We start from the raw sequence: 24,426 nt of genomic DNA, 5'->3' as shown, positions 1-24,426 counted from the left end.
TGGTGATTACTGGGTAGGCTGAAGGGAGGGTGTGGTTACTGGGTAGGCTGAAGGGTGGTGGTGGTTACTGGGTAGGCTGAAGGGAGGGTGTGGTTACTGGGTAGGCTGAAGGGTGGTGGTGGTTACTGGGTAGGCTGAAGGGTGGTGGTGGTTACTGGGTAGGCTGAAGGGTGGTGGTGGTTACTGGGTAGGCTGAAGGGTGGTGGTGGTTACTGGGTAGGCTGAAGGGTGGTGGTGGTTACTGGGTAGGCTGAAGGGTGGTGGTGGCCATACTGGGTAGGCTGAAGGGTGGTGGTGGCCATACTGGGTAGGCTGAAGGGTGGTGGTGGTTACTGGGTAGGCTGAAGGGTGGTGGTGGCCATACTGGGTAGGCTGAAGGGTGGTGGTGGTTACTTGGTGGTTACTGGGTAGGCTGAATGGTGGTGGTGATTACTGGATAGGCTGAAGGGTGGTGGTGGTTACTGGGTAGGCTGAAGGGTGGTGGTGGTTACTGGGTAGGCTGAAGGGTGGTGGTGGCCATACTGGGTAGGCTGAAGGGTGGTGGTGGTTACTGGGTAGGCTGAAGGGTGGTGGTGGTTACTGGGTAGGCTGAAGGGTGGTGGTGGTTACTGGGTAGGCTGAAGGGTGGTGGTGGTTACTGGGTAGGCTGAAGGGTGGTGGTGATTACTGGGTAGGCTGAAGGGTGGTGGTGGTTACTGGGAAGGCTGAAGGGTGGTGGTGGTTACTGGGTAGGCTGAAGGGTGGTGGTGGTTACTGGGAAGGCTGAAGGGTGGTGGTGGTTACTGGGTAGGCTGAAGGGTGGTGGTGATTACTGGGTAGGCTGAAGGGTGGTGGTGGTTACTGGGAAGGCTGAAGGGTGGTGGTGGTGGTTACTGGGTAGGCTGAAGGGTGGTTGTGGTTACTGGGAAGGCTGAAGGGTGGTGGTGGTTACTGGGTAGGCTGAAGGGTGGTGGTGGTTACTGGGTAGGCTGAAGGGTGGTGGTCATTCTTCCCTTTCAAGCTTATGTGGTTTAGTGCATCCTCTGTCTGTCTGTCTCTGTCTGTCTGTTTCTCTCTCTCTCTCTCTCTCTCTCTCTCTCTCTCTCTCTCTCTCTCTCTCTCTCGCTCCCTCTCTCACACTCACACACATACACACACACACTGCTGTGTTGTGGTGTGCTGTTTAGCCAGAGGTGTTTGGGCACGGCTCCACTTCCATTCCACAGTGTCATTGATTACCGATCACCCGATTGCTCAGACCCACTCTCTCTATGCTTGCCTGTCTCGCTTTGATTCGTCTCCCCTCTGCATTTAAGTGGACACAAAGTCAGGCCTAACTGGAATAATGTAAAGCATTAGTGTTTTTGTTCCACTCTGAAAAATCTAGAAATAATCCAGAAAAAGCATCAATCAGGGTAGTCTTGTAGACGGAGGCTTTCACTTCCCCTGGTGGTGTACAGTGGGGCAAAAAAGTATTTAGTCAGCCACCAATTGTGCAAGTTCTCCCACTTAAAAAGAGGAGAGAGGCCTGTAATTTTCATCATAGGTACACTTCAACTATGACAGACAAAATGAGAAAAAAATCCATAAAATCACATTGTAGGATTTTTAATGGATTTATTTGCAAATTATGGTGGAAAATAAATATTTGGTCACCTACAAACAAGCAAGATTTCTGGCTCTCACAGACCTGTAACTTCTTCTTTAAGAGGCTCCTCTGTCCTCCACTCGTTGCCTCTCTCATCTTTTTAAGTGGGAGAACTTGCACAATTCGTGGCTGACTAAATACTTTTTTGCCCCACTGTATGTGAGTGAGCTTATGAGTGTTTTTAATGCTTATGTTGTCCAATTAGTTTTTTGTTCAAACATTGCTTTCTCCATTGTCCTTTTCCTCTTCACCTGTGTCACACCTTTCAACCTCTCATCTCTCCATTCTCTCTCTCTCTCATTCTCTCCGTAGGTCAGAATGATATCTTTGGGGAACCCATCTATCTTTTTGGGCGTCCAGGGAAGTCGAGTGCAGACGTCAGGGCTTTGACCTACTGTGACCTCCATAGGATCCTGAGGGAGGACCTGCTGGAGGTGCTGGACATGTACCCAGACTTCTCCGACTGCTTCTGGACCAACCTGGAGATCACCTTTAACCTCAGAGATGTGAGTACCATCAAGGGGGGACAGAGAGCACCCTCTCCAACCACTAGTAGGTACTGTTCATGTTGTGCCGGTTTCCTGGACACAGACTGTGTAGTCTTGGACTAAAAATTCATTCTCAATGGAGAATCTCCTCTGAAAGGGCTTTTTAGCCCAGGACTAGTCTTAATTTGTGTCTGGGAAACCAGCCCTTAGTCATAAAGAGAGCTTAACACAAGGTCAATGAGTTTTAGTTTTACTTCTTGAAAAGCATTACTTCTTGAATATTTAGTGTGTATAAAGCTGATGATTGATGAGGTGTGTATAATGTGTTGTAAAGTGTGAGTTGTTTTTTGTTGAGTTACTGAATCTGATGTGTATTAGGTAGATAGAATGAACCAGGCACCTCCCAGTGAGGATTCTGAATGTGGATACCGACGGCCGCGTCCACGACGCACGAGAAACCGGCCTGGTGAGTGTGTGTGGTTCTACTCATTATGTCCTCATGGGTTTCTTATACATTGTTAAAAGTTAAAGTAGTGTTACTATCAATGATATGTCTAAAGCTGTGGTAATCATTGTACCTGTCCTGGTTGTGTGTAGACGGCATGGATCGTGAGGACTCATTTCCAGACCAGTCGTGTCCTTTGGGGAACCACAGCGGCCCGGACACAAGCTCCCACTGGGAGGGCATGTGTAGCAGCGCCAGCGCCTGCTCCCAGTCCAGTGACGATGAGATGAAGCCCCTGGGACATAGCAAAGCAGAGCTGTACCCCTCTGTGGACGACACCGATGACTACCCCCCTGCTGTGGTCAGCCTGCTGCCTCCCAGTGGACCCTCAGCCGGCATGGGGCTGCCCCTGGACCGAGGAAGTCACCAATACACAGGTAAAGAGATACTGAGATATAGATACACAGTATTACGCATGAACTAACTAAGATTAGTGGACTGTAATATGTTATAACCTGCATCAAAGCATTCCCACAGGCATCTCTGCTCTTTCATCCCAGCTGTAGCCCCCATCAACATGCCAGGCCCAGGGGTATATGGGTATTGGCCTGACCGGAGGACCAGTCAGTTGTCAGATCCCCAGCGGCGCTGCTCCTCAGTCAGGGGCACCTACCACTCTCCTCCATGTGCACAGGACAGGCCCAGTGAACTGGAGTCCAGAGTGGAGTTGCTCCAGTCCCAGCTCCACAGGTAGAGAGGAGATGAGAGGAAAAGTGAGGAGAGGAGAGAAGAGGAGGGGAAAAGGGATAACAGGCAAGGAGAGGAGGGGAAAGGGGATAACAGGCAAGGAGGGGAGGAGAAAAGGGATTACAGGAAAGGAGAGGAGGGGAGGGGAAAAGGGATGACAGGAAAGGAGAGGAGGGGAAAAGGGATGACAGGCAATGAGAGGAGGGGAAATGGGATGACAGGAAAGGAGAGGAGGGGAAAAGGGATGACAGGAAAGGAGAGGGGAAAGGGATGACAGGCAAGGAGAGGAGGGGAAAAGGGATGACAGGAAAGGAGAGGAGGGGAAAAGGGATGACAGGAAAGGAGAGGTGGGGAAAGGGATGACAGGAAAGGAGAGGAGGAGAAAAGGGATGACAGGAAAGGAGAGGAGGGGAAAAGGGATGACAGGAAAGGAGAGGAGGGGAAAGGGGATAACAGGAAAGGAGAGGAAAAGTGATGTGGGCACAGCAAAGGGGATCTTTAGAAAGGAACTGTGAGGAGAGGAGAGGAGAGGAGAGGAGAGGAGAGGAGAGGAGAGGAGAGGAGAGGAGAGGAGAGGAGAGGAGAGGAGAGGAGAGGAGAGGAGAGGAGAGGAGAGGAGAGGAGAGGAGAGGATTTACAGACAGGTAAAGGAAGATAATAATTGGAGAAGAAGCCAAAATAAATAATGGAGGAAGACCAAGAAATGATTGAGAGAGATCACAGAGGAAGAAATTATTGACTTTGTTCATCTATTCCTCTCCCACCCTGCCTCCATCCTTCGCCCTGCCCAGACTGGAGACTCGGATGACTGCAGACATCCACGTGATCCTGCAGCTGCTCCAAAGACAGATGACCCCAGTGCCCCCGGCCTACAGCACTGTGTTGCCCAGCCCTCACCCTGCTCACCCCACCACCCTGTACAGCACAGCAGCCCCCATCATCCACACTGTCCCCTCCATGCCCCCAATCAAGATTGACAGCATGCCTTCGCCGCTGCAGGTGGGTACTGGTATAGTGTACAGATAGTACAGTATATATCAGGTTTTGCTTGCTACAATGCTCTGTCCTCGAAGAGCTATATGATATTGTGAAACAGTGGGCTGATAAAATGAGTGAGAGCGAGGTATTGGTATTAGAGGTTGTATAGTATACTGAGTTACTGAATCGCTTTTGTGCTTCACCTCTCTACCCCCTGTTTCTTTCTTTGCAGAGCCCGGACTCAGAGAAGCACAAGTTCAAGGACTCCCTGTCCAGTGGGATCCACCTCACGGTGGCCTCTGATGACACCATGTCCATGTCCCCTGAGACAGAGCCCCTTCCAGGGTCCTCCATGGGCTTCAGCCCCCCCCATGTCTCCTGCCAAACCCTGGGGCCCTCTGGACTGCTGTGTGGCAGCCTGCGTTTCCCCTCCCTCCCTGACAACCTGGAGACCTCCACAGAGGGGCAGGAGATTCAGAGGCACGTTTCTGACCCCATCCTGCCAGGCAGCTAAAACCCTCTGACCTTTAACCTTATACCTGATCATCCCTCACTCCTAGCACCCCCTGCACCACCACAGGAGGACAATCATATGTTGGCAGAGTCACTTCTCTAATCGTCCCCTCTCTCATTCCTCCTCTCCAATCCCCACCCAACCCCCTAACCTGTAACATGCTGCTGATCCACGTGGGTTGCCTTCCACATAGCTGAGAGGAGGTTCTATGGAGGGCCCCCTCTCACTGACTCACAGTGCCCGGGGCTGAGGCACCTCTGGTCCTGTGTGACAAACAACCTCTCCTCTCTATCAGGGTCTAGGGCATTATTGAGAGGGGGTTTAGGATTTCTGCAACCCAGACCCCACAAAGCCTGGGGGCCTGGCACTGCCTATGGAGAACTGATATGAAACTGGGCTGACTAGAAGCACACGTACACACACGTCACACGGACACTAACAATAACCCCAAGCCCCCTTTTCCCTGGATCTCAAAGCTGTGGTATTGTCATTCTCGTTTTCCTTTTGTTAAGTTATGGTCCTTTAATGCCATGGTCCTTTTTGTTGGGAAATAAGAATTTGGCCAAAAATACATATAACTGTGTGTACTGTATGTTTACAGTGTAGAGGAACTGCACATTCAGGCTCAGTGCTGTTTAGAAGTTGAACTGAAACGTATTTTTATAGTATCATGAGGATCTTACCGTCAACCTGGAAATCTAATAGTTATGAACGCACACATGTATTTCTTTCACACTATTGCTATATTGGTGTAACATATTATCAACAGATGATATAAAGAGATGGTATAAATGCCATCTAAATACTGTTTATGTCTGTGTGGTAGGAATGACTACTGTAAAAGTGGCCATTTTGAATACAGTAATTCTACTCTCATGTTCTACCAATCATATGACTTAATGGAAAGCAATATTTGTTAACATGAAGTGACATGTCTCATTATTGAGTCAACATTGTCAGGGGTCATGAGAACAGATAATTGACATGGGAAAAAAGCAGACAGTTTTCTCATCTCTTTTATGCTGTAGTTATGTAGCACTTGTGAAGCATTATAAACACCTTTCATTTATACAGCCATTACTGCTTTGCTTGGGTCATCATGTTTGTGTATGTCTATATATCTGTTCTGTTTCACAGGACTGTTGTTACACCAAGGATGCATCATCTCTTTTTCAGGTGTGTGTGTGTGTGTGCAATGTTTATTGACTATGTTTGAGTAAGTGTCATGGTCACATATTTAACATCACCCTTCTGAAAGGCCGGGATTCAATCTGATTCTACATTAACGGTAAACGCTGCATATGTCGGCTCAATCGGAAATTACGTTCAAGTGGTGCATTGTCCAAATCTGCAATCAGATTGAACCCTGGCCCAAATGTGTGCAATGACTCAAGGTGCCAAAGTTAGTGGATGTTTGATGCCCACCTGGGAGGAAGTGATGTGGAATCTGCCAATCAAGTGATGTCACTGGTATAGTGTCATTTTCCCAGAATCCCAGTTTCAAAATGTTTTTGACCGTTTCAGGAGAATGTAACTCTGTTTTTTAAGCCTTTCTTGTTCTGTAAAGGTTTCTTGAAGCACAAAATCATAATTCTTATTCATCTTTTTTAGATTAAAGATTATTTATAACAAATAATACAGAAACCTCAACTATTGAAAAATTGTTTATTTTTGGTTGAGGGCTTGGACTTAAGTGGTTTTCACCATTTACTATTCTTCCGTTGGGCTTACTTTTGTGGAATTCATAGACATTAACTTATAAACCATATTTTAAAACCAGGAATTCATTCAGTTCGGCCATATTAAAGGCCCAGTTCATCCCAAAGGTGTTTGATGGGGTTGAGGTCAGGGCTCTGTGTAGGCTAGTCAAATTCTTCTTCCACACGATCTCGACAAACCATTTCTGTATGGACCTCGCTGTATGCATGGGGGCCTTCCCCAAACTGTTGCCACAATGTTGGAAGCACAGAATCTTCTAGAATGTCATTGTATGCTGAAGAGTTAAGATTTCCCTTCACTGGAACCAAGGGGCCTAGCCCGAACCATGAAAAATAGCTCCAGACCATTATTCTTCCTCCACCAAACTTTACAGTTGGCACTATGCATTAGGGCAGGTAGCGTTTGTCTGTTTCTACTGCTTCAGAGTCCAATGGCAGCAGGCTTTACGTCACTCTTGCCGACGCTTGGCATTTCGCGTGATGATCTTATGCTGTTGTGCGACTGCTCGGCCACAGAAACGTATTTCATGAAGCTCCCGACAAAATGTTATTGTGCTGACGTTGCTTCCAGAGGCAGTTTGGAACTCGGTAGTGAGTGTTGCAACCGAGGACAGATGATTTTCACCACTTTAGCTTGGGGAGCCGTTGTTGCTCCTAGACATTTCCACTTCACAATAACAGCATTACAGTTGACCGGGGCAGCTCTAGCAGGGCAGAAATCTGACTAACTGAGCTCTTCAGTAAGGCCATTTTACTGCCAATGTTGGTCTATGGAGATCGTATGGTTGTCTGCTAGATCTTATACTCTCGTCGGTAACAGATGTAGCTGAAATAGCCAAAAACACTAATACTGAAATTGTGAAAATTACCACTAAGAAATGTTGGTGGGATGGAGTTTTGGCCTGCCTGGTGACATCACCAGGAAGTAAATTAGTTAATTCACCAATAAGAGCGTTCCCAACCTCTGCCCATAACGGCTAGTTTTCAGCAGGTTGACATTTGTCATGAATCTTGCCCTGGAGGCAGAACTGAGCTATTTCTGCTAAATGGGCCAGTTGGAAAGTCAAAATTGGTTATATCGTAAATAATTCATTCAAACTAAATTTTCTTTTTGGTCTTAATTTAAAGTTAGGCATTAGGGTTAGCAGTGTGGTTAAGGTTAGGTTTAAAATGAGACGTTATGACTATGTGGCTGTCAGCAGCTAGTGACAACTCTGTAGAACTGCCTCCAGTGCAACATTTATGACAATAAATGCCAACCAGTTTTCCCCTACTTAACAGAAATAGCTCTTTTTGACCATTTTAATTGAAAATAATCACTAAGGTACTTCACTGTCACCCAGAAATGATTTCATGTTGAGATCAAAACAGCTGTATTGAACACTGCAGAGAGAAATGTAACGTTAGGAGCTGACAGAACTATACCTGCTCACTGCAATACATTGCCATCTGCACATTGAAGTGACATTATGCTCACCTAAATAAACCATGACATCCTGACCTATCAGTGTGTATTCAGTGATGCAAATAACACTGACAACTACAAAAACACATGAAGGAATATTTATTAGTTAGAGCAAATTTGGTAATACAAACTTTTATGAAAAAAGCTACTACATGTAGATTTGCCTTGTCAATATCTTGGTTCATATATTTAAGAATGTACATTTCCCCTTGTACAAACATGCTAAAAGGGGGTTGACCTTCGAGTACAGAGAACAATAAAAAGATAGGGATAGTGAAACACGAGAAAAAAAGGTTTCACTCTCCTTCAGTACTAGGCTAAGTAAACATATTTGTTTCACACAGTCTTGAATAGGAACTGCAGTTGTTCCAAGCAACTCTACTCAAAATGAAGAAAACATTATGAAGCTTGTTTTTGGTAGATTCTGGTCTAGTCCAAAGGGGCTGATGGCAAAGTATCCAGACTGTGAGACATGCAACTGTGTGTTGAACACAGGAGGCTGTTGAGGGGAGGACAGCTCACAATAATGGCTGGAACGAAGCAAATGGCATCAAACACCTGGAAACCATGTGTTTATGTATTTGATACCATTCCACCCTTTCCGCTCCAGTCGTTAGAACAAGCCTGTTCTCCCCAATTAAAGTGCCACCAACTTCCTGTGGTATTGAAACACTTCAGTCACTTCACTATGTCAGATTATCACAGTATAATCATGGAAGTGATCTGGTACCAGCAAACCATTTAAAAAACAACAACACTTTAAATAATTATGAGGCCTTTAAATTAGCCTTATGGTTTCAAATTCAGAAGTCTACAACTGGATTCAAACCAGTACAGAAAGATACCCAGATGATCCTAAATGACATTTTCTGACAGTGAGTGTCATTTTAAATCCAGTTTCCTGACCCTAAATATGTCATGTCATATAGCAAGCTAAAACAACAGGTTAAACACACTCAAGAGGCAGTCTTCTGTTGGAACTGCACTGTTTCACTCCATAATGAATTGACCATCTAGAATTGTTGAACCCATTGATGCATTTTGCCGCTGTACAGACACTGATGATTACCAAAACAATAAATAAAGACGACAACATACTCCTTTTGACACAGGGATTAGTTCTATCAAAAACAGAGTAAACCAGGACATTGTGGAGTGGGACAAAGTTCTCACCGCCTCCCATACGTACATCAATCAGCCAGGACAGAGTAGTGGTTTGAGGCAGTCCTGCAAGATTTACTTCCACTCAAAAAAACATGTCCAAGTTCTGAATCCACACATTGTCCTCATCCTCCACCCCTTAACATCCACACCTGAGGTGAAGGTTGGCTTTAGACCCGCAGGATCTCTAGGCAGTTGTTGTAGCCGATGGCGATCCAGTCAGGCTGGGTGGAGGCCCACTGGACGTTGTTGATCTCCCCCTCGGCTGTGTAGGCTAGAATAGGGTCCTCGATGGCTCTGGGCATCTGCTGGATGTCCCATATCAGCGCCTGGTGGTCATCGGCTGAGGAAAGACATTATTATTACGCTGAAGGGAGAAGGTGAGAAGACTTAAAATGGGGTCTAAGGAAAGGTGAACTGGTAAAGAAGCTGTTTGTGCCTTACCTGCAGTGCAGATGTGACAGGAGGAGTGGGGAGCCCAGGCGATGCCGTTGACACAGGCCCGGTGGTTGTTGAGGCGGGCCACCGGCGTGCAGGGAACACGCACGTCCAGAATCACAACCTGAGACACACAGCACAGGAGAGAGATAACACATTAGATGGGGATAAGGAGAGGGAGCAACAAAGAGAGAATGGGGAGGAATGAGACAGTAAAATAGACTGACCTCCATGCCGTCCATAGCCATGGTGGCCAGGTAGTTGGGGTCCTGTTTGTTCCAGCAGAGGCGCAGTAGGGGGTGGTGCTGGGGATCTTCATAGATGATGGTGCTGTGTTCTAGGTGCCGCAGGTCAAACATGCGTACTGAGCCGTCCGCTCCGACCGACGCAAACATGTCCCGACCACCGCCTGCGCGGCTGAACGCGATGTCATACACCTACAGACACAGAGAACACCACCAACATACAGAGTTATTACACTGATGTACCCACGAACACACATTCAGACTTTATGATCTCAGGACCAGGGGTTGGAACCAAAATTATTTTCCAATTGTTCTGTTCTGAACAAAACCCGTATTTGTTTTGTTCTAGTGGTCCGACCAGCATAATAAACATTCTGAACTGGTTGGAACCCCAAAAAAGTAACGGTTCATATTGCTCCTTTTGATAAAATATTTAGGCTGTAAAATAAACCATATTCACATTTATCTCATTCATTTGCTTCATAAAGTTAGTTCGGGTGGAGCAGCTTGCCGTGTATGTGCAAGCTATTTGTTCACATGTTTAATTGCCCATTTAAGTGCAGGCGCGAGATAAGACAATTTCATGGGTGGGGAGAGAGAGAGAGGGGTGGACATGGAGGGGGCTTGGTTTGAAGCGCTAAACATCATGTGAATTGGGATGTGTTTAGGCCATTACTTAGAATACCTTTAGAGTCGTAACTTCACTGAATTACATAATTAAATAGACATTAGAAATATTTTTTGAACAAAAAAATAACATTATTAATCGGTTCTCAAGATTTGGAATGAAGGATTCTGTTACGGAACACTCGAAACCAGTTTCGTTCTCAATTCCATTCCTCAATTTTTTTTTATTATTTTCCGGTTTTCTGTTCTGCTCCCTGAACAGGTTCTAGCCCCTGCTCACAACAACTAGACTTTACTTACTCATTCATACAAGCAAACTAAACTTCAGGGCAAGGCTTATATTCCCCCTCAGCCCTCACACACCTCTTTGTCATGAGCAATGAGCTGGGTCTTGACGTGGCCGGATACGAGGTTGACTCTGCCCAGCACTTGGCCAGTCTCCAACCCCCAGATAGTACAGGTGGTGTCAATGCTGGAGGTGCCTGTAATGGACAGATCAGAACCCGGATTAAAAACAGACACTCACCAAACAAGACATACTGTAAAACTTCAACGTTTATTTGCATTAATCACTCTACACAACCAGCGCTCATTTGAGACAGGCTTCTTCTATACCCCGGCATCTATTTCCATTATGCCACAGCTCAATAGAATGTTGAAAAGACTAGCAGTTTGACCAGTATAAACATTATAACAAATCCATCGCAGATCAGACCTCCAAAGGCTGCCTATCACACACTCCACATTTCACACTTTAGCACCATTAATTTGATACTGTGTTATATTTTTGGTGGCGACATGGCTTGTAACATTGACAGAATGTAATGCACAACTGTGGGAATATCAGAGCTGTGTCCATGGTAACAGTTGTAAACAATTCATTTAGACCCAACATTTATTTGATGAAATATGTGACGATGCCCAGATTTTAAGTGACAGGTGGCTATTTGAGATTGTATTTAAACTGTTATATGCTACTTACTCTGACACACATGCTGTAGACACTGACAGCAAACCAATAGACTATATGCTAGAGCTGGGCAATATGGACAAACATCCATGTCACAATCAATGGACTAAATTATCACGATAACTTGAACGACAAGTTTATAACATTAATGTGCACCACAGTTATTTTTTATATTACTCTTAAATCTACTACTTTGAATGTTGTAGCTATCAATTGTTGTATTAACAATCACCCACATTAGCAAACTTATCTCATTTGAAACTTCACATTTACTGTAATGAACGAGATCATCAAAATGTCCCATGATATTTGGTCGGTGTCAATCATTTTCGGTTTATAGTCCCAGCTCTACTATATGCATATGCCCCATCTCTTACCCAGTAGATTAGGATCCACTTCATTCCAGTCAAACGAGGTGAGTGGGGCACAGAAGTCAGAGTTCTTGTTGTTATTCAGTAAGCATTCCAAACGAGTCTCTGTTTCACTGACCTAAGGGGTAAGATTTAACAAGCCATGAGATGCTATACAACTACGTAGAAAAGAGTCCCCCCTGGGCAAGTAACTCCAGATGCTGCAAAAGGGACACAATAGTTAGAAGAGGGTTCAGGCCAGGGAGCGCCCAACATATGACATCTATTATGTTTACGAATTATTTAGTATTAAGGAGGCTGTGGGTGCATGCATACCCTCCAGATGCGCAGGTAGTCCCCGCTAGTGGCAAGCAGGTCTGGGTAAACACCCTTGCTGTCCGGGATCCACATGATCTTGGTGGTGGGGTAGGGGTGGTCAAAGGTGTTCCTGCAGATGAACTCTGAACTCTCCTCCTCCAGACCCACAATCTGCACCTGAAGAGAAACAAGAATTAAATCAGAAACCGCTCGATATAGTCGTGGCCAAAAGTTTTCAGAATGACAGATATTAATTTTCAAGGTCTGCTGCCTCAGTTTGTATGGTGGCAATTTGCATATACTCCAGAATGTTATGAAGAGTGATCAAATGAATTGCAATTAATTGCTAAGTCCCTCTTTGCCATGCAAATGAACTGAATCCCCCAAAAACATTTCCACTGCATTTCAGCCCTGCCACAAAAGGACCAACTGACATGTCAGTGATTCTCTTGTTAACACAGGTGTGAGTGTTGACGAGGACACAGCTGGAGATCCCTCTGTCATGCTGATTGAGTTTGAATAACAGACTGGAAGCTTCAAAAGGAGGGTGGTGCTTGGAATCATTGTTCTTCCTCTGTCAACCATGGTTACCTGCAAGGAAACACGTGCCGTCATCATTGCTTTGCACAAAAAGGGCTTCACAGGCAAGGATATTGCTGCTAGTAAGATTGCATCTAAATCAACCATTTATCGGATCATCAATAACTTCAAGGAGAGCAGTTCAATTGTTGTGAAGAAGACTTCAGGGCACCCAAGAAAGTTCAGCAAGCGCCAGGACCTTCTCCTCAAGTTGATTCAGATGTGGGATCGGGGCACCACTAGTACAGAGCTTGCTCAGGAATGGCAGCAGGCAGGTGTGAGTGCATCTGCACGCACAGTGAGGCGAAAACTTTTGGAGGATGGCCTGGTGTCAAGAGGGGCAGCAAAGAAGCCACTTCTCTCCAGGGAAAAACATCAGGGACAGACTGATATTCTGCAAAATGTACAGGGATTGGACTGCTGAGGACTGGGGTAAAGTAATTTTCTCTGATGAATTCCCTTTCCGATTGTTTGGGGCATCTGGAAAAAAAGCTTTTCCGGAGAAGACAAGGTGAGCGCTACCATCCGTCCTGTGTCATGCCAACAGTAAAGCATCCTGAGACCATTCATGTGTGGGGTTGCTTCTCAGCCAAGTAAGTGGGCTCACTCACAATTTTGCCTAAGAACACAGCCATAAATAAAGAATGGTACCAACACATCCCCCGAGAGCAACTTCTCCCAACCATCCAGTAACCTTTTGGTGACGAACAATGCCTTTTCCAGCATGATGGAGCACCTTGCCATAAGGCAAAAGTGATAACTAAGTGGCTCGGGGAACAAAACATCAATATTTTGGGTCCATGGCCAGGAAACTCCCCAGACCTTAATCCCATTGAGAACTTGTGGTCAATCCTCAAGGGGCGGGTGGACAAACAAAACCCCACAAATTCTGACAAACTCCAAGCATTGATTATGCAAGAATGTGCTGCCATCAGTCAGGATGTGGACCAGAAGTTAATTGACAGCATGCCAGGGCGGATTGCAGAGGTCTTGAAAAAGAAGGGTCAACACTGCAAATATTGACCCTCTGCATCAACTTCATGTAATTGTTAATAAAAGTCTTTGACACTTATGAAATGCTTGTAATTATACTTCAGTATTCCATAGTAACATCTGATAAAAATATCTAAAGACACTGAAGCAGCAAACTTTGTGGAAATTAATGTGTCATTCTCAACTTTTGGCCACGACTACTATATAACAAAGAACAAATTACTTAGAGCTTAATAAAACACACTTCATACTGTTTTTATTCACTTTTTGTCATGTTCATTCTTTGTGGATGAACTCATAACATAGAAGCGAAGATCTGTTCTGGGTGGCCCACATCACAGCATTGTGTAATTCACGGTGGTCCCAACTAATTAGTTCTGATTCTACACTGGGACTGGTTAACACAAATATACAGTTCATCTTCTCACTCACCTTATTGTTATATTCTTCAACGAAACTTCCAAGGGCCAGGCGAAAGCGTTTGTCGGGACGAACGCTCCAGTTCATTGCATACACCGTCCATGGCGCTTCGTATTTGTATATCTCTTTTCGCTTACCGTGGAGCGACATAGCTCAATTAACGAGCTCTTATATCAAATCCTTACCTATATAAAGCAAAACAACTGTTTCCCTGGAACAAAATATACCCCACGGCTCGTTAGACTTTCCGAATTGAAGATTTGAACAGTTCAAAGCACAAAGGCTGTCAAACGACAGCTAGCTAGCAAACAGTCGTTAGTTATGGATACTACACTTGCCCAGTTAACGCCATTAGCTAGCTAGTAGCGCGTTGTACCGCGTGATAGCTATTACTGTCGGACAACGAAGGCGACGTTAAAGCTTAAACGAAGCTTCGAGACACACATTAGCGTACGGACAATAGTCTGAATTTGCTATTCGCTCGATTTTGATGATCCGGGTAAGTGAGCCTGCTTTTCGAATTGAGTCCCCAGCTTGCTTTGACCCGACTCCGACTTCAACAACACTGCTTCTGCTGCTGTAACCACAAAGAGGGGTGGGGGATCACTCTCCTCCCATCGAAGAAAATGTCGGCGGTGTGACGCTTGCTCGATCATAGACTACAATCAACCCATTAAAGTGTGGAAATCATCATACCAATCACACCATTCTGAAAAAATGCAAATATGTTTTTCAAAACTATTTTAACAGCGTAACAGGGGTGGTGGACTCTGTTTGGGGATTGTGTCTAGAAGGGATATAGTTTGTCACTTAAATGGGCAATTTTGAACAGTCATGCAACTCGGAATTCCAAGTCTGGAACTCTGGCATCTTTCTCGAGCTCCGACTTTCCGAACCGAAGATCACTGGTGTTATTATTTCACCTCGTTTTTTCCCCGAGTTCCCAGTTGTCTTGAAAGCACCATAAACTGATCCAATAGAAACCCCTAATCACACTTGTAGGCGGTGTCATGGCGACGTTGGTAGGCTAGCTAAACGTCAACGTGAAACGTATCGGCCGAACTGCGCATGTGCACACTGTCAACTCAAAGACACTTCTTCGCTATAACGTTGTTTTTAGCGAACATGAAAAGTGTCAGTTTGTCACTTTCACAAGGTTGCAGTAATAACATATTTAACTACTTACAATATTGGCTTGAATCTAGGCTGTGTCTTTAGATTTCGAGAAAATCAACATGGAAGAAAATTTGACTTCTCAAACCCCGGCCTGGTCTATTTCGCAAGCGGTCCAGGAAGTCTCGCGAGGTTGCGCCTCTGGGTTTTAAGAAACTCTGTGGTAGAATCTACTGTCAAGGGGACTGTATTGAACAGTTAAGCGAACGTCGACCTCAGCGTTTTCTATAGGAACGTATTGTAACACTCCATAGGTATTCATACAGCAAACGTTACATGTGTTGTTTTGCTTTAGTTTGATTCGACTTGATAAATCCGGCTATTGTTATATTGTCAACCACTTGTTAGCTATAGCGTGGCAATAACTTGGTTGGTAACGTTAGCTAGCTTGCGCGGTTAGAATGGGAAGAGATGGGGTGGAACACGTTGGCTAATCAGTCAGTTATCTAGCTTGCTAGACTAACGTTAGTTAGTTAACATGATTTGTGAACTGTGTTGCATATTTGATAGCTCTTTGTAATCTTAGCCACCTGAAATGTTCTATGATTTCAGCTAGCCACTCCAAGTCAAGCTAGCTAGCTAACAGTCAGATAGTGGATTTGGCTAACAGCAGACAGCTAACTTTAGTTAGCTCACCTGAATGCGGAGCAAGATTTGTAGCTGTGGTTTGTTAAACTGGTAGTTATCAAGCATAATCGGACTACTGTGTCTAGAATGATGATGTGTAAATAAAGAAAGCAACGCGAGCCATATATTTTTAGAATATTGATGACTTGTGAATGATCGGGTCACTGGAGCCATTACCAATAACCACAGTCCATGTCCAGTCCGATTGATGAATAGATTATATGGCTTTCAGACTGACACCTTTTTGATTTACGTAATTTGACAGTGTCCAGACCTAGCTACCACTCTCTTGGATGTTGACCTTTTCAGTGGGAGTGGATGTAAGAGGCATGAAATTATAGATATGTGTTGTAAAAAAACAAGTTACTATCCTGGGCATGTAAATAAATCAACTCACAGTAAATGCAGATATTTATTGGAAACATCTTTGTGACAGCCAGCCTGTGTGAGACTGACTGAGGCATTCTGTCTAGTGCTGGTTTGACCTGTCACCTCCAAACCCACCTGGTTTGACCTTTCCCTCCTTATCTTCCTCCTGCTCTTCTCCTCCCACCTGTCCTCTCATTTTCCGGCCTGTGCTGGCACAGCTTCAACCATGAGGAGTGTGTACCTCTTGCTGCCCGCACTGATACTTCTCCTGGCACTGCCCGTCTCCAGGGGACGCTACAACGATGACTTTGACGACGGGGAAGACCTGGCAGACTTTGCAGACGACAATGACTTTGCTGAGTTTGAGGATGTGAGCGAGGACACTGCGACCGAGCCAGAGACGGCCCCTCCACCCCGTGGGGCCTCCCCTGCTCAGCCTGCTGAGGACGATGAGGACGAGGCCACAGTGGAGCTGGAGGAAGACGGACAGGAGGACGGCTTTGAGGATTCCGATACACAGGTTAGGGGCTGCTGTGGCCTGGTAGCTTGCATATGACCAGGGACAACTTAGTTGGCACACTATCCCATGCACTGTGTTTTTGGTTTGTGCCAGAACTAATTGATATTTCTTTTTGTATTGCTGTAGGATCAAGACATGTACAGCAAGTACGATCCAGACGAGTTTGATGGCATGGAGAAACCCAGCCAGTCCCTTAAAGACCCTCTGATCATCCACACAGTAAGTTCACTGTTAACACCAGACTAGTGACCATTAGGAAGCCATTGATTACAGACCTATTTCTTAAACTGTACTCTGACAACCAAGAAGAAAATCCCTCTTAAATGTGAGTGCCAAGATCAAACATCCTTAATGTTGTGGTTGTCAAGGTGATGAGTCTGTCCGTATTCCCCTTCCAGGTGCCGGCCCACCTTCAGAACAGCTGGGAGAGCTACTACATGGAAATTCTAATGGTGACGGGCCTGCTGGCCTATATCATGAACTACATCATCGGCAAGAACAAGAACAGCCGTCTGGCCACAGCCTGGTTCAACTCCCACCGAGAGCTCCTGGAGAGCAACTTTGCCTTGGTGGGTGACGATGGGACCAGTAAGGATGCAGTGAGCACCGGGAAGCTGAACCAGGAGAATGAGCACATCTACAACCTGTGGTGCTCAGGTCGAGTGTGTTGTGAGGGCATGCTCATCCAGCTTAAGGTATTTACAGTGTGTGTGAGTAAGAGAGAGAAAGTGTTTGTGTGAGAACTAGCTGCCGTTTCAATGTTTTCTCTTGTCTGTTCCAGTTTGTGAAGAGGCAGGACCTGCTGAATGTACTGGCCAGGATGATGAGGCCAGTCTGTGATCAAGTGGTGGGTACATATGATGCCTGCATACATGTACATCACCAGTCACATTGTCACTCACCTCAGCGCTTACAAATACTTTCCTAAGGGTAGACCTTTTCTGTTGTCTGACTTGCTGTATATTTCTGTCTCTTTTTCTTTGTAGCAAATCAAAGTTACTCTGAATGATGAGGACATGGATACGTTTGTGTTTGCTGTGGGCACCAAAAAGGCCATGGCCCGGATGCAAAAGGAGATGCAGGACTTGGTGAGGGGCGGGCCAACATCACTCTACATTCATTCAGCCTTCCAGACACTATTAACCATCTATAAGCCTCAGGCTGCGTGGGTGTATGTATTGACCTGTCTTTGTTTGTGTGTCTGTCTGTCCCCAGAGTGAGTTCTGCAGTGACAAGCCCAAGTCAGGGGCAAAGTACGGCCTTCCTGAGCTCCTGGCCATCCTGACAGAGATGGGTGAGGTCACGGATGGTGTGATGGACAGCAAGGTGAGCAAGGGAGGGGACCTCTGTTGTGGCCTACTCACTACAGTGGGGACTTTGTCACTAGGCTATTGCAGAGTGGTGTCTTATTGTTTGTAGTGGGAGAATTTGACTTGAAGAAAAGTGTGCTACAATTTGACAGACCCCTTGCTTTTCTTTCATTCACCCTTCCACTGTCTTTGTCTTTCAGATGGTTCATTATATCACCAACCATGCTGACAAGATCGAGTCCATCCATTTCTCTGACCAATTTTCTGGTACAAAAGTTGTGCAAGAGTAAGTGTGCCTGCAAGCAAGTCAGTTTTTCCAAAGCATATTAACTAAATCACACTAATGTCCTTACTCCACCCCTAACTCTGATCTTGTATTAAAGCCTCTTATGAAATGATGTACAGCTGTTTCTGTTACCTGAAGCTTCCTTCTCAACCCTGTTGTGTTTCAGGGATGGACAGCCCTTAAAACTGCCTGAGACCAAGAAGACGCTGCTGTTTACATTTAATGGTGAGCCAATTGTCTTCACTTGAAATGCTTTCCAACACTTGGCATGTAGCCGATTCACCATATTTGATACGTAGTGACTGAATGAAATGTTAACAAATGTTTTCCTGTGTTTGTGCATATAGTGCCTGGCATGGGGAACACGTCTCCCAAAGACATGGACACTCTGCTTCCCCTGATGAACATGGTCATCTACAGCATCGACAAGGTCAAGAAACTCCGCCTCAACAGAGAGGTGAGAATGGCAGGATAATTACACTAGTCTCCTTGTACATCCTCAATCTGGTCTATTGGCAGACTTTAATTATTATTTTTTTTTTTATCTACAGTCTTCCTTTCATCCATCACTGCATCTCCTTGCTCCCCCTCTTTCTCCCTGTGTCTGTCCTCCAGGGAAAACAGAAGGCGGATAAGAACCGTGCCCGTGTGGAGGAGAACTTCCTGAAGCAGACCCACAATCAGCGCCAGGAGGCTGCTCAGACCCGACGGGAAGAGAAGAAGAGGGCTGAGAAGGAGAGGATCATGAGCGAGGAGGATCCTGAGAGACAGCGCCGCCTGGAGGTCAGCTCCACCACAGCCCACCAGCAGAATAACACACTGTAACATTATACATTGGAACACAGCACACTGTTCATCTTGGTCTTCTTTGTACCTCTTGCTCTAACTGTCTATGGTGTTTCCCCCTTTTCCAGGAGGCTGCTCAACGTCGTGATCAGAAGAAGATTGAGAAGAAGCAGATGAAGATGAAGCAGATCAAAGTCAAAGCCATGTGAGGACAGACAGCTACAGGGATTCAATCACACAGCTCAGACGGTTTCCACTGCTTCCATCCATCTCTCTCACTTCAGCGCCCAGTTCTGGCTCACAGGCTCACACAGACATTCCCTTCTCCATGGGTGTGTCAAGCTTAGCTGTTTCTGTTCTCATGGAAACACTTTGTCCAATCAGAGTGGTGTTTTCCTTGGCTGTGAGTGAGCTGCTAGTGACAAGCGAGAGGGACAGAGGAGTTTCACATATCAAGTCTGTCGCCATGACGACCCGTGCAAGTTTTTTTTTTTTTTTTTGACTTTCTTCTGCCTTGGTTTTCATTGCTCTTTTCAAAGCAAGTCGGCTCAATGAGCCTATTAATCAAATCGACAGGTTTGATTAATCGACATTGGGGGTTGCACCTCTTGGTGGGAAATAAAATGCTCATATTTTAAAAGGAATGAAGGCATGTGAGGCCTGTTTGAATTATTAAGTTAACACTGTGGATGCTACAAGACGAGATGCAAAGTATCCAATTTTAATTTATATCTACAGTGGGGAGAACAAGTATTTGATACACTGCCGATTTTGCAGGTTTTCCTACTTACAAAGCATGTAGAGGTCTGTAATTTTTATCATAGGTACACTTCAACTGTGAGAGACAGAATCTAAAACAAAAATCTAGAAAATCACATTGTATGATTTTTTTAAGTAATTCATTTTCATTTTATTGCATGACATAAGTATTTGATCACCTACCAACCAGTAAGAATTCCGGCTCTCACTGTTCTCCACTCATTACCTGTATTAACTGCACCTGTTTGAACTCGTTACCTGTATAAAAGACACCTGTCCACACACTCAATCAAACAGACTCCAACCTCTCCACAATGGCCAAGACCAGAGAGCTGTGTAAGGACATCGGGGACAAAATTGTAGACCTGCACAAGGCTGGGATGGGCTCCAGGACAATAGGCAAGCAGCTTGGTGAGAAGGCAACAACTGTTAGAACAATCATTAGAAAATGGAAGAAGTTCAAGATGACGGTCAATCACCCTCGGTCTGGGGCTCCATGCAAGATCTCACCTCGTGGGGCATCAATGATCATGAGGAAGGTGAGGGATCAGCCCAGAACTACACAACAGGACCTGGTCAATGACCTGAAGAGAGCTGGGACCACAGTCTCAAAGAAAACAATTAGTAACACACTACGCCGTCATGGATTAAAATCCTGCAGCGCACGCAAAGTCCCTCTGCTCAAGCCAGCACATGTCCAGGCCCATCTGAAGTTTGCCAATGACCATCTGGATGATCCAGAGGAGGAATGGGAGAAGGTCATGTGGTCTGATGAGACAAAAATAGAGCTTTTTGGTCTAAACTCCACACACCATGTTTGGAGGAAGAAGATGGATGAGTACAACCCCAAGAACACCATCTCAACCGTGAAGCATGGAGGTGGAAACATCATTATTTGGGGATGCTTTTCTGCAAAGGGGACAGGACGACTGCACCGTATTGAGGGGAGGATGGATGGGGCCATGTATCGCGAGATCCTGGCCAACAACCTCCTTCCCTCAGTAAGAGCATTGAAGATGGGTCGTGGCTGGGTCTTCCAGCATGACAACGATCCGAAACACACAGCCAGGGCAACTAAGGAGTGGCTCCGTAAGAAGCTTCTCAAGGTCCTGGAGTGGCCTAGCCTGTCTCCAGACCTGAACCCAATAGAAAATCTTTGGAGGGAGCTGAAAGTCCGTATTGCCCAGCGACAGCCCCAAAACCTGAAGGATCTGGCGAAGGTCTGTATGGAGGAGTGGGCCAAAATCCCTGCTGCAGTGTGCAAACCTGGTCAAGAACTACAGGAAACGTATGATCTTTGTAAATGCAAACAAAGGTTTCTGTACCAAATATTAAGTTCTGCTTTTCTGATGTATCAAATACTTATGTCATGCAATAAAATGCAAATGAATTACTTAAAAATCATACAATGTAATTTTCTGGATTTTTGTTTTAAATTCCATCTCTCACTGTTGAAGTGGACCTATGATAAAAATGACAGACCTTTACATGCTTTGAAAGTAGGAAACACTGCCGATTTTGCAGGTTATCAAATACTTGTTCTCCCCACTGTAAGTGACAGTCCTTACAAGTTATGTATGTTCGGTGATTTTCTAAGCAAACAATAAAATGCACTGGAAGTTATTGAACCATCTCATTTCTGTCTTTTTTTTATTTTTTAGAAAAGTTGTGTCTTGAGGGTAGGTGATTATAAATGGACCAATGGGACGGTAAGTCTAGCGCTAAATTTGACCCAAAGATTGAGTCCGCAGAGAGATTGTCTAGGCTACTGGGTTCAAACTAAGCTGTCCTGGTGGGCTTAATGTCAACTCCCTTGTCTCCTATACTGTACAGTAGCCTTTTTTGGAAACCACCATTTCTGCCAGCATGTTGATTCTTATTGGGGAGTAAGTATTGTAATTTTTCTGACCTAGTACTGTAGTTTAACAAAAACCCACCTCGGAAGTCATGTTGAGGACAATTTAAATAAGGATGCTTCAAGGTCACTGAAAAAAAATCTGCAGTAATACATACACTATTTTCCATGTCTTCCTGACCGTTCTTGTTTATTTTCTAGCAGAAAAGCTAGTTATCACACCCAGACACAAGGATGGTCTGCATTGGACAGTATGTGTTACCAATGCAGAGAGCTGAATGGCAGCATCTGATGCCAACTGATAATGTACTGTACTCCATCTTGGCCAGGAAGGGTTCCTTGATGTTGTCATTGAGGTGAGCGAAGGTCACATCCTTGAGGGGAATGGGGCCCACGTCAAACTCATCCAGCTTTGTGAACAAGAGACAGAAATTAGAGATGGCAGATCCTATGAGGTTGAGGGTCCCGCAAATCTGGAAATAATGACTGAAGTCAAAGGCCCATGTGGCAATACAGGACATGTTCAACAACCCTACCCTGACATAAAAGTCACGTAAAAACGATACCAACCATCAAACTGAAATGCACCACATCACAACTGTCCTTTCGGAAAGTAGTCAGACCCCTTGACTTTTTCCACATTTTTGTAACGTTACAGCCTTATTATAAAATGCATTAAATAAATAAATCCTCATCACTCTACACACTGAATGACAAAGTGAAAACAGGTTTATAGAAATGTTGACAAATGTACTAACAATACAAGTATTCAGACCCTTTGCTAAGAGACTCGAAATTGAGCTTAGGTGCATCCTGTTTCCATTGATCATCCTTGAGATGTTTCTACAACTTGGAGTCCACCTGTGGTAAAATGCACATGTGAAGGACCTTGGTCAGGGAGGTGACCAAGACCCCGATGGTCCCTCTGACAAAGCTCCAATGTGGAGATTGGGGAATAACCCAGAAGGACAACCATCTCTGCAGCACTCCACCAATCAGGCCTTTATGGTAGAGTGGCGAGACGGAAACCACTGCTCAGTAAAAGGCACATGACAGCCCACTTGGAGTTTGCCAAAAGACACCTAAAGACTGTCAGACCATGAAACAAGACTCTCTGGTCTAATGAAACCAAGATTGAACTCTTTGCCCTGAATGCCAAGCGTTACATCTGGAGGAATCCTGGCACCATCCCTACGGTGAAGCATGGTGGTGGCAGCATCCTGTTGTGGCTATGTTTTTCAGCGGCAGGGACTGGGAGACTAGTCAGGAATGAGGGAAAGATGAAAGGAGCATAATACAGAGATCCTTGATGACACCTGCTCCAGAGCGCTCAGGACCTCAGACTGGGGCGAAGGTTCACCTTCCAACAGGACAACGACCCTAAGCACACAGCCAAGACTAGGCAGGAGTGGCTTCGGGACAAGTCTGAATGTCCTTGAGTGGGCCATCCAGAGCCAAGACTTGAACCCTAATATCTGTGCCAAACTTGTAGTGTCATACCCAAGAAGACTCAATGCTGTAATCGCTGCCAAATGTGCTTAAACAAAGTACTGAGTAAAGGGTCTGATTACTTATGTAAATGTTATGTTTTATTTGTAATACATTTGCGAAAATGTCTAAACCTGCTTTAGATTTGTCATTATGGAGTTTTGTGTGTATTGTGAGAAACAAAATGTGGTAAAAGTAAAGCGTCCTGAATACTTTCTGAATGCACTGTATCATGTATATTTTGTTAACCCTCCGGGTGGCTTGGTCTTGGATGAGCTTATAGCACTTCCATTGCAAAATGAAAGCTCATTGTGTATTCAGCTCACTGTCTGGATCCATGCGATAACTGGAAGAGTGAAGTAGGAGATGGAACTTAAGTGTTTGTCAGTAATGTTACCTTTTTAAAAAATCGTCATAGCAAGTGTAACGGATGTGCAACGGCTATCTTAGTTAGCGGTGCGCGCTAAATAGCTTTTCAGTCGGTGATGTCACTTTCTCTGAGACCTTGAAGTAGTAGTTCCCCTTGCTCTGCAAGGGTCGCGGCTTTTGTGTAGCGATGGGTAACGACGCTTCATAGGTGACTGTTGTTGATGTGTGCAGAGGGTCCCTGGTTCGCGCCCGGGTATGGGCGAGGGCACGGTCTAAAGTTCTGCAGTTACACAGGCACAGGTATACATGATGCTGGCTACATAACTCGTATTTGATTAATAAACAATAAACATGTTTCCGCAAACCTTTGATAAAAAGGATCACATCAATGTAGCTTCAAACGTCCGTTGTATAGATCTGGCTTACTGCAAACTTGCCCCCAGCCTGGTGCTGTTGTTAAAACAATGGCAACGTCCTGCTAGTTGTTCTTTGCTGAGGAATATTTTATTTTTGTCCGCTCACACAGGAGTAATGTTCTTGTTTAAGGGTTGCTGCAGCAACTCTACTTCCCGCTGCTATGAACATAACCCTTTTTCCTTGTGTGACTTGTGTGATTTTGTGTCTCGTTTCCCTGCGGTGCCATGTTTGACCACATGATGGCAATGTTGTCACTTGATTGTTTCCTTGTGCAGCAGTTCTTTTGAAACTTCTTTGGTACTCCGTATGCATATAACTAAGTAAAGAAGTTCAAAACTGGAGGTATGAGGATAATTAAATAATACATTTTTCTGTGTCAATGTC

At 45.1% G+C, this 24,426-nt stretch overlaps 3 protein-coding genes across 6 annotated transcripts in view; 2 read left to right on the top strand and 1 right to left on the bottom strand.

Moving 5' to 3' along the window:
- The window catches only part of kcnh6a (potassium voltage-gated channel, subfamily H (eag-related), member 6a), a 43,710-nt gene extending 37,326 nt beyond the window's left edge, over positions 1-6,384 (top strand). For all 3 annotated transcript variants that reach the window (XM_064986765.1, XM_064986766.1, XM_064986764.1), the window contains 6 exons: positions 1,940-2,133; positions 2,494-2,581; positions 2,713-2,997; positions 3,121-3,310; positions 4,099-4,306; positions 4,518-6,384. In XM_064986765.1, the coding sequence (XP_064842837.1) occupies positions 1,940-2,133; positions 2,494-2,581; positions 2,713-2,997; positions 3,121-3,310; positions 4,099-4,306; positions 4,518-4,799 (1,247 nt within the window). In that variant the 3' untranslated portion in view covers positions 4,800-6,384. The remainder of the gene's footprint in view (positions 1-1,939; positions 2,134-2,493; positions 2,582-2,712; positions 2,998-3,120; positions 3,311-4,098; positions 4,307-4,517) is intronic.
- Positions 6,385-8,066: 1,682 nt separating this feature from the next.
- Positions 8,067-14,687, bottom strand: LOC135554449 (DDB1- and CUL4-associated factor 7-like). Its single transcript, XM_064986767.1, has 7 exons — positions 14,096-14,687; positions 12,110-12,268; positions 11,801-11,912; positions 10,817-10,935; positions 9,809-10,018; positions 9,588-9,705; positions 8,067-9,486 (listed from the first exon to the last, which is right to left on the bottom strand). The coding sequence occupies exons 1-7, from the start codon at positions 14,231-14,233 to the stop codon at positions 9,314-9,316; spliced, it is 1,029 nt and encodes a 342-aa protein (XP_064842839.1). The 5' UTR covers positions 14,234-14,687; the 3' UTR covers positions 8,067-9,313.
- A 589-nt stretch (positions 14,688-15,276) lies between these two features.
- Positions 15,277-21,536, top strand: LOC135554446 (PAT complex subunit CCDC47-like). Of its 2 annotated transcripts, none has more exons than XM_064986763.1 (12): positions 15,277-15,453; positions 16,471-16,772; positions 16,899-16,991; positions 17,171-17,467; positions 17,554-17,619; positions 17,759-17,860; positions 17,988-18,098; positions 18,283-18,368; positions 18,535-18,593; positions 18,716-18,825; positions 18,984-19,151; positions 19,283-21,536. In XM_064986763.1, the coding sequence occupies exons 2-12, from the start codon at positions 16,479-16,481 to the stop codon at positions 19,361-19,363; spliced, it is 1,467 nt and encodes a 488-aa protein (XP_064842835.1). In that variant the 5' UTR covers positions 15,277-15,453; positions 16,471-16,478; the 3' UTR covers positions 19,364-21,536. The 2 variants fall into 2 exon arrangements, with proteins under 2 accessions (XP_064842835.1, XP_064842834.1); XM_064986762.1 differs by having other exon boundaries at positions 15,279-15,510.
- The last annotated feature ends 2,890 nt before the right edge of the window (positions 21,537-24,426 follow it).

This window comes from Oncorhynchus masou, chromosome 14 (genome assembly GCF_036934945.1).
Source record: "Oncorhynchus masou masou isolate Uvic2021 chromosome 14, UVic_Omas_1.1, whole genome shotgun sequence".
Classification (NCBI taxonomy): Eukaryota; Metazoa; Chordata; class Actinopteri; order Salmoniformes; family Salmonidae; genus Oncorhynchus; species Oncorhynchus masou.
Note: the sequence above shows the minus strand (reverse complement) of the source record. Positions and strands in the feature narration are given on the sequence as shown.